The 9,748-nt window shown below is 35.5% G+C and overlaps 1 protein-coding gene across 5 annotated transcripts; it reads right to left on the bottom strand.

Annotated features, from left to right (window-relative positions):
• Positions 1 to 1,145: 1,145 nt before the first annotated feature.
• Positions 1,146 to 6,201, bottom strand: LOC105125005 (uncharacterized). Of its 5 annotated transcripts, XM_011025292.1 has the most exons (10): positions 5,810 to 6,201; positions 4,928 to 5,176; positions 4,730 to 4,848; positions 4,218 to 4,445; positions 3,992 to 4,047; positions 3,825 to 3,903; positions 3,613 to 3,751; positions 2,299 to 2,412; positions 1,602 to 1,794; positions 1,146 to 1,483 (listed from the first exon to the last, which is right to left on the bottom strand). In XM_011025292.1, the coding sequence occupies exons 4-9, from the start codon at positions 4,385 to 4,387 to the stop codon at positions 1,603 to 1,605; spliced, it is 750 nt and encodes a 249-aa protein (XP_011023594.1). In that variant the 5' UTR covers positions 4,388 to 4,445; positions 4,730 to 4,848; positions 4,928 to 5,176; positions 5,810 to 6,201; the 3' UTR covers positions 1,146 to 1,483; position 1,602. The 5 variants fall into 5 exon arrangements, with proteins under 5 accessions (XP_011023594.1, XP_011023568.1, XP_011023558.1 ...); XM_011025266.1 differs by having other exon boundaries at positions 1,198 to 1,794; positions 5,037 to 5,176; XM_011025256.1 differs by having other exon boundaries at positions 1,198 to 1,794.
• Positions 6,202 to 9,748: the final 3,547 nt, after the last annotated feature.

The following is a 9,748-nucleotide window of genomic DNA, read 5'->3' on the forward strand; positions in this document are numbered from 1 at the left end:
CCAATAAAAAAAATAACCTCATCCTTTTTCTATTGCTTTACAATTTTTTGTGTTAAGAAGTAGGTTATTAGTATACTACTTTAATTTACAGTATTTTATGTCTATATAAATAGTAACAAAGACACTTAACTATTTTAGTATATTGTGTAATGTCCAAACTGGGAGACGAATTGGAGCTTCTGTTGAATTGCGTTAGCTATGAACAACCACCCAAATTTTAAGGTTGGTTCAACTCAGACACAAGGCTAGGAATTAAGCTCCCAGTTTTAGCATAAAAATGGACGTCCTTGATGGGATTGGAAAGATAGAACTGATTAATCCCAACACATGCAAATTAATCCAAAACAACCACCTTCTTGTAGAAAGAAATTTCTTACAATTCCATAGGTGCAAAACGGAGGAAAACGATGCTTACCCGGTACACTTGCATTTTTAATTCAGGTATGTCCATCGTGATGAGATGATGGATGATCGGATCCGGATCAAACTGGAGATGAAACACTTTCAATCTACCATACAATTCAAGTATGAACGACCCAACATGGAAGTGACTTATCTCGGTATTTAAAACTTGTCCAAAAATACCTTCATCAGTTCCATGATTTCAGTTCTCATGTCTACCCGTTGCTAACTGCACAAATTAGAATGCAGACAGCACTTATTATAGGGCTACTCTACAGATTCTGTAACCTTAATTATAGTAACCTATAGCAGTAGCAGCACACAGCAACTCTCTCATGACCAACGACAGGTCTATTTGTTGAGAAATGAAAAAACAAAGTCTACTTTATCGAACAGACATCCATAAACGAAGCCGAAGCATAGTCTGATACCTTGATGAATGTTACCAACAGTCAATCTCTATCACTTGCTCTAGGATCTGTTTAGCTTCCTCCAGCTGGGTCATCATAATATAGACCGGATGATAAACCTTTTACGGGCAAATTTTTGTTCTGTCCTCTTTAGAGTCCTTTTTGTAGAACCATACTTGTACTAATTGCTAGGATGTGCCAGCGTGCTTGGTGAACCAGAGAAATCAAACATGCATGATTACAAGAAATATGACCATCTTCGATAAGCACACTTTCATAATCGAATCAAAAGTACGGATCAAGCTAACGTGAGACCTGGCATGCGATCAATTATTGGTCATTAAGAAAAGAGCTACATGGCATTCTTTTCTAGTTCAGTGCAAAATTATAGTAATTGAGAGCTTGGTTCTACATTTGATTTAAAGTAGATGAAATAATTCTCTTTCATAATGCTGATTGTGATGTACATACATAAAATGCTACAAATATATAATTAGTATATCAGATAAATAGATTTTGTGCTGAATATAAATGCATTTCGTTATAGACGCTAGGAATGGCTACATGATATCCAGATGGAAAGAAATTATGAAACCCAACCATAGTTGGACAGTCGAGCTGCTACTCACGAAAAAGAGCAAATCTATCCCTTCCCCTCTTCCTTTCCTTACCTGGTTGAAGAAAGACAGCTATTACCAAAAATAAAAAATTATAGTCGTCCTGGGGTTTGAGGAGAGACTGCATCCTAATGGATAAATGAATCATAAGAAACTGATCTGAGATATATACACTACTCAAGAAGCTTGTTACAGGTGCCGACACCAATAGCTGCAGCAAGATGCCAACCAGCATGAAGAAAAGGAGTACTAGGAAGGCAATCATCAGCAACGAAAAGAACACCCCCCAACAACGATGACATCTTATGCAAATTATGTGCCATCCTTAGATCCGGATCTTTTAATGCTCTTTTTGCAAATGCTACCTAGAAAGAATAATTCAGGGGAAATCAAACTATTAACAATATAAATGTAACCATAAAAAGTTGAGGGTATTCCCATTAAAGGATTTCAAATTGCAACTAATGAAGGAAATGAATATATTAATCTTGCAGAATAGAACAGTGTGAAACCCACAACATGACTTTTACGGTTCAAGCTTTCAGTGGTCACCTCATTATTCAGCAATATAGACATTTCATGCACTCAGCACCCACCGGGGTTCTGATATTCAAACTATGTGATACTTTCCGGTAATCAATAAATTCTGGCAATCATAATAAGTTAATAACTACGCTAGCAACGCATGAAGGAAAAATTGAAAGCCATTCTAATATGTAGATACATTCTCAGCATTAATATGTGTTCCTGGCTAGTCAACAATGGAACTGTCAGTGACATCATCATTTTAGTCACAATATTTGTGGACCAAGACAAACTGAACTCTAATCAACTTAATAAAATCAGAGGTGAGAAATGATCTAGGTTACCTCCATCATCCCTGTATGAATAGCAGAGACCATCAGAGGCTGGATGGGCAATAATGCTGCAGATGCAGCCGTCAAATACTTTGAGTTCTCATTTCTTAGGGCCCTTGACAAACACTGCAAAAGGTAATTCAGTGATCAAGTTCATGATAATGTAGCTCAAATATTTAAAGCAAAATCTCGATAAGAATAACTAAACCAAACAGCACAGCGGAACTTTAATTAAAAGTTCAGTTTGTGGTTACTTTGTTTATGTGCACTCGAAGCGATTTCCTACCAAGTTTGCTTCTATTTGAGGTCAGAAACTGGACTTCCATTGTTGCTAGAGTAAATTCTAAGGGACTTTGCTTCTTTTTTTGTGGTTAACTGTTAAGTATCCTCAAACAAGCTTTCGCCCATTGGGACTAAGTTTAGGGAGAACTCACAAGGCATGTTTTCCACATCTGATCTAGTGTGTTCACATGAAATTACTTTCTCACGGCCTCTCCTTCAAATCAAACCCAAGATGGTATGGATAATCTACAATCTAGACACTCTAAAGATGAAGAATAGAAAGAATATTTCCATTGCAATTAAACCTTGGTGGTATGGATAAGAGTAGTTCTATGAATGCTGCAAGATTGGCGTGCATATATGAAAATTAAAAAAGAAAAAAAGAAGGAAAACATGAGATGGCCAGAAGACAAGCCATTCCCCAAGGGTGCAGCCTTATTTAAGTAGTAAAAAATGGGCATATAGAACATGTGCATCTGAAACGTTGAATACTTGACTGCTAAAAGGCAATAGAGAAAAGAATAGGGTTTGAAGTGCCACTCGTTCATGAGAAGATGTATATAGCGATAACATGATGATGAGGTGAGGTGACATGTGGCTTCCATGAAATGAAAGTTGAGATTTTGTCAACTCAAGACTTGGGATATTCAAACAGGTAAAGTCGGAACACAAGAGGGGAAGAAATGACAGAAAGAACACTCAATATATGAGGATGCCGAGGATTACACCAGGTGCCCAGTTGCCTTATGTAAAGTAAAACCAAATCAAACATAAAGCACATGAACACATCAACCGCTTTATCATTGCCATCATCATTTTTGCTGTTGAATTTAACACTGAAGGAAAGGTGGCATCATTTGAAGGAAAGAAATCAATTTTAAAAGAAACTGTTAAACCAGATATATGTGTGATCAGGACTGAGAAGTATCACATCTAGTTCCAGAAATAACATTCCAGTTTGGCATAAGTATTCAAAACTAGATGTGCCTGTAACCTTGATAGTATAGTTGTGCCAATATATAAGCGTTCATTTGGACAACTTACTACTGTCGCTGTGGCTATCATTGTATAGTCAAACCATCTCAAGTACTTCCTCAGCTTTCCTCTTGAAGAATGATACAAACTTGAGACAACTCCAACTCCGATTAACGAGTTGGCATACAACTTAGTATTCAAGTTCTTCCTGTATATAAAATAGATTAAATAATCTGACAGATCTGATCTTTATAAATTATCTCACAGAAAAATATTACTACCTTGGAGCCTGGATACCAAGAACAATAAAAGGAAGGGAGGTAATCACATTGGCAACTGTTTCTGCAAGATGCTGATCACCTAGTGAAAGTATGATGCATTAGAGAGCATATAAAATGTGATGCATGCATTATCAAACTCAAAGAAGTTGTATTTATATTTGTAATACCATGAATGCAGCCCTGGATAGGCCTCAAACATCCTGGTCTTTGCTGCCATACTCTCCTGGATAAGAAATAAAAGACAGGTTATTAGAACATTTTATGACTTTGTAGACTTCAATATCCCTTAGCTAGGGGGATAAACAGATTTTACATTGCTGAAGCCAATAATTTAACAATGAAACATATTTTCCAAGTGCATGTTGCCAAGTTGGTTGAAGGTTTTACACTTACCGCATCAACAGCTGCTGATCCAGTCCTTTGCCTGAACTTTCACTAGTTGATTGAGGGAAGCCCCCCTGTTGATCAATCTGTTCCAAAGCAAATGGAGAATGCTGGGCAACATGGATGCCATGCACACTCTCTAGGGTTTTACAAGGATTGAATGTACTGTGGTGACTCATAATGTCAAAATATGATTACCAGCAAGATTGCTGGCATCAAAGGGAAAAATTGAATATTCTGCACCAAAACAGAACATGAATTCATTACACGATGTGCATATACCTGTGTCTGTCAGATTAAATTACCCTTTATTTGTTTGCTGGTGCCATTCAAAGCAAAGATATCAAGGTTTTTCAAGCAAGGAGAAAACTGTCCTGGTCATATAATGAAACAAAATTGGAAAATTATCTCAAAACTTGTGTATTCTATGTGACCATCTACAACACAAAGGGCGTGCCAATTAACCATTGCGCTATATGTATGCAAACAAAGAGAAACTATTTGAGTAGTATTTGGACAACCTTCACAATTGCCTCCTAGCTTCCAGGTAGAATCTGCACATACTGCTAAAATCTTAGTCCAAGCCCACTTTCATCATGTTTGAGGAGTTTATTTGCTAGGAATAGTCATAACTTCCTGGCTGCCATTTGAAGCAAAACATTACATGATTCAACTCACTGAACAAAGAATTAATCTCAAACTAATAGGTTCAATTTTACCTTTTCCAATCTTTTTGCTCCATCCTAGGCCACATTTTCCAAAGATTCCAAGAAATTAAATCTCATCAACCTCTTTTAAACTAAATAATTTTTTCCCACAGTACTTTACCTTTCACCCACACCCCATCAATCTTCTAGACACGATCATTTATAGGCCTACTGCTTTACATGACCGCATCATCTCGGACAATATTTTTCCTACACACCATGATTAGCATAACCTCTGGCTAGAAGGTGGAAGCTGCAAAGCTATTCACTAACTTTAATCAAGAAAGACCGCATCATAAACACATGCATATAATGGATAAAAAGGGGGCAATCCTGGCCCAAAATCCACTAAAATCAGCAAGAAGATTATAAGCATATCTGACACAACTAAATCGGAAACAAGATTGGTATGGATTCATCAAAGCAATCTATCCATCTAAAAGAGGATCAAATGCACACTTATCAATGCTATACTTATTGGAATGGGATGAATCCAAGCTCGTGATATCTTATCCAATTGCAAGAATTCCAAAAGTTTACTCGAGAAAACTCTAAAACTGCATCTAGAAAACCCCGCTCATGTCTGATCATTTCCTTAATCAAGAAGTATTTAATGCAGCACTTAATTAACAAGTCTTGACTTTCCTAAAGAAAATAAGAAGAAGAAGGGTGAAAAACAAATCCCTTTCCGTAACTGGGTTCAGAAAAGAAAGAAAAACCCAACATTGTAAAGAGCCACAGGGTCCTCAGAATATCACACAAAGCATGACAGACAAAATGAGCACAACCATTTTGGAGTTTCAATTAATCAGAACATAAACACACAAGCATGCAGGAACACATGGACATAAATAAACAGATACACGATAGGTATGTGGAGAGAGAGAGAAATACCGGAGAAGAAGATGTGTTTGCAGAGTTAAGGAAGGAAGCTAGGGGGGTGAGGGAGGGGTTGGGTATTTTTATAGGGGAGAAGAGGACTGAAAGGAGGAGTTTGAAGTTTGAAGAGTTGAGTTGGGAAGGTGAACGGAAAATGAAAAGGCGGGTACTTCTGTTATTTTGGACAACGGAACGGAGGAAGAGATGACCGAATCTTCCTCTTTTTCTTTCTACTCTGCACCTCGCTACTAAAATATATGAAAAGCTAAATGCTTTTGTCTTCTTTTCTATTCTTGGAAATAATAATAATAAATTACAGCTAAATTCGCTTGCAACAACTGATAACAGTTAGCGACAGTCTACATCTACTCTGTCTTCCAAACAGAACCCAAACCTTAAAACATCACAACATTTATTTATTTATTTATTGAGATATATAAAAAAAAATCTTTGACCTTATGAGACGTCATATTTTTTCCTTAACGATTTTGTATGTTCTCTCTCGCTCTATTTTTTTTTTTTTTTACAGTATAAATCTTGGTTAATTCAGACAATATTTATTAGAAATTTTAATCTTTTTTTTCAATTTTACCCTCCATTTCCTCTCTCTATTTCTTTTCTTCGAGTGTACGTGTGTGTTTCTGAACCACAGCGCTGCTCCCTTTGTCTAGCTCTAAGCAGTCGACATCATAATAAATATCAAGGCCCGTTCACTTTTCATAAAACGACGCGGTATGGCCTGATAAACAAGACTTCGGATAGGCGTAAATCAAAATTCGCCTATCACAGTCCTTGCGTCCAGATTTTGTAATTTCTTAAATTTATTTTAATTTCTTATTCTTTTTTTTTTAACATTATTCACTTTTAATCCATTTCACTTTCAGCTGAGAAAAGAGTCTCGTGAACTCTGCCTTAACCTCAAGAGATGATTAATCTAGTTTTTTTTTTTTTTTAATTTAAAACTTTGAATTACTATCTACGAGTATTAAATTCTTTCGTATGTACTAATATCATATAATGTTATGCTCTTAAAATCATAAAAAAAGTATTTAACTTCGATTAATACATAAACTGATATAAGTACTCCTCCTTTATATTAAATCGAAAAAACGAAATGAAGCCCTACCCTTGAAATTATTTCACTATTATATTCTATTTTGTTAACGCTTTTCACTTTTAATCTTGCATTTTAGGGTTTCTATCAAAAACTAACTAATGTAGAAATGGATTTATTTTTTATTTCTAGAAATGGATCTATCATTTGTCAAACACTTTTAGGTTTTTAAAAAACTAAGATTTGAGTAAAAATAAAATCATTTTAACATTATTAACTCAATTTTAGTTCTCAACATAGATGAATTCCGCAATCAATTAAAAAATGTGTGATTTTCTTTATAAATGAGTTATTAAAAATTAATCTCATTAATTTACACACTTATCTCTCCCCCCCCCCCCCCCCCCTCTTTGTCTCTCAAACGTATGCTTGGAATGAGTTTTTTTAAGAATGAGAGCGATTTGAGTAAATGGTGTATTTTCATTAACTTAAATCAAATGAATTTTACAATTTTAAAAAGCCTATGCTACCAAAAATCAGCTGGCAAATTAAACAAATTAAATTTATTTAAATAGCTAAAACCAATTAATTATAAAATAGAATTGATTCCAAATAAACTCTTTCTCATCACCTTTTTGTAATTCGGTCGGCTCCTTTCCTAACATAATAATATTGAAAGTTTATTCTGTTCTCTTGTGAAGTCAATCATCCTTCTCTTAACCGAAACAAGAGCCATGTACCCTATCTAATGCGACGATCCTAATTTGCAAAGAAATTCAGTTTTTTTTTTTTAAAAAAAAAAAACATACGTCTACATAAACGCAGTTAAATTAATAAACTGCTGATGGAAATAACAAGCAGCCGCAGTTAAATTAATAAACCGCCGATGGGAATAGTGGTTCTTCCTCTGGAACGATTCCACAGGCACAACCTCATCCTTCTGTATTCCAGTTATCAACACCCTCATCATCAAAAAATCCTTCACATACACAAGTGAGGTTTTGACTTAGTGCTGGGAGAAGCTTGTTCTCTTCTTCCATATCTTGGTTTGAATCTCACCATACATGCCTGTTACCCAGCGGTACCTTACCTGCTCACTGGGCTTGCAGGATGTTCAGTGAGCCGTGGGGATTAGTCGTAGTGCGTGTAAGCTGGCCCGGACACCCCACGTAAAAAAAAAATAAAAAAAAAAAATCCTCCACATACATCTCATGGTGCCTTGACAGCTGCCAATCATATTAGTTCCACAAATTCACCAGCAAACATTAATTTCCACCTTGCAACAGCCAGCTCTTTCTGGCGAGGCTGACCATGGTGATTCTGAAAGCTCTGTCCAGAAAATCATACATGAAATCATGTTGTCCAACCAACTTAATGGCGCTGGCGGAATGGTTGGGGTTGGCTCTTTGGTGAATGACGTGAAAAATGTTGATGGGATTTTGCCAACAGGTAACAATACGGTTTTCAATAGAGGAAATGGCCTGGTGGGATTTGCCGATGTTCTGCACTTCATTATAGAGAGATAGTAGAAACGAAGATAACAGGAACTTATGCTGGAATGGTAAAGGAACTACCACAGTCGCTATTTCCATTGCCGATTTATTGTGATTTTTATTAGTGATTATACGAAAAGGAGTTTTTTTCAAACATTTTTTTTTATCAGATGATATATCTTTAAATCATTTATCTTAATTTAGTAAAAAAACCAAATGCACCCAATAGAAAAATGACTGCGTCGTTACACATGAAAATAGCTTTTACCCACCATATGGAAAATAATCATTAAAATGACCTCATCGTAATTGATGTCTTTCTCAACCTGGTAGCTGGAAAATCTTCTGTAATTTTCTATTGAATTCCTTGACAATCGATTGTATTCTAATACCAATCACTACAACGTATATTGAGTCTAGCTGATAGCACAAATTCTCTTCTTAGGTGCCGACTTGCCTGCACGGGGATCTTAAATAGTGCCCGTCTTGATCAAATTTTTTAATGTTCAAACATTCACTGCTATGTTTTTGGTCATGGCCATCAAATTTCTCTCTGCTTAAGAAAATAGTGAGCTGAACCGTATGTTGTAAAATCGGTTGGAAGCTGTAACAATTTTATTTGGAAATGTGATAATAATTATTTTTAAAATATTTTTGATTTAGTAATGTATTAGAATAATATTTTTTTATTTTAACAATTTTTTTAAAATTAGTATATCAAAATAATCTGAAAATACTAAAAAAATATTAATTTAAAATAAAAAATAAAAAATAATTTTTTAAAAATAATTTTAAAATACAAAAATAAACAAATTTTAAATCTGTACAAGGTAACAGTAGAAAAGCCCTCTCTGCATAGCCCTGAACAATCTTACATCCATACATCTTCTCGGCCCAAAGAAATTGATTGAGGCTATAGCCTCAAAGGTGATCAAGGGCGACGATGCAAGCTCGTGAGGCCCAATTTGCATTTTCGGCGAGCTTTCGAAAAGTCTTCCCTTAATTAAACAGCAGGGGATATCATGGATGGTAGTTGATACTCGGACAGTTAATTTTTTTCAAATAGTTTTTTCTTTGAAATAATTTGTAAACAGTTGCTTTCTTAGCTGACAACTGTCTTTTGTAAAGTCCTATTTTCCCCTCTTCGCTGTTTGTTCTGTGTGTGAGTAAAAGTTGATTTGATGGAGATGTTTGTCCTGTAGATTAATCTTGTGGTTTAGCTCGCGAGATGCAAACCTTTTAAGCTCAGGAATCAGGCCAGGATGCTCTTCCTAAATTGCTTTTCGTACAAGTGTGCATGAATGCACTACTCGTTTTCTTTTATTTTTTATTTTTTTTAATATACTGGGAGGGGGTACTATTGTAAATATATAACTCAGGACCACCAACGGGCGGACTGTTCTATTT

This window comes from Populus euphratica, unplaced genomic scaffold (assembly GCF_000495115.2).
Source record: "Populus euphratica unplaced genomic scaffold, PopEup_1.0 scaffold1.1, whole genome shotgun sequence".
In the NCBI taxonomy this organism is placed as follows: Eukaryota; Viridiplantae; Streptophyta; class Magnoliopsida; order Malpighiales; family Salicaceae; genus Populus; species Populus euphratica.

Excerpts from the sequence above, each read along its gene's own strand:
- LOC105125005 (XM_011025292.1), bottom strand. The coding sequence starts at position 4,387 with ATGAGTCACCACAGTACATTCAATCCTTGTAAAACCCTAGAGAGTGTG. Across the intron at positions 4,048-4,217 it reads GATCAGCAGCTGTTGATGCG|GAGAGTATGGCAGCAAAGAC; the intron begins GTAAGTGTAAAA and ends TTTCTTATCCAG. Across the intron at positions 3,904-3,991 it reads TATCCAGGGCTGCATTCATG|GTGATCAGCATCTTGCAGAA; the intron begins GTATTACAAATA and ends TACTTTCACTAG.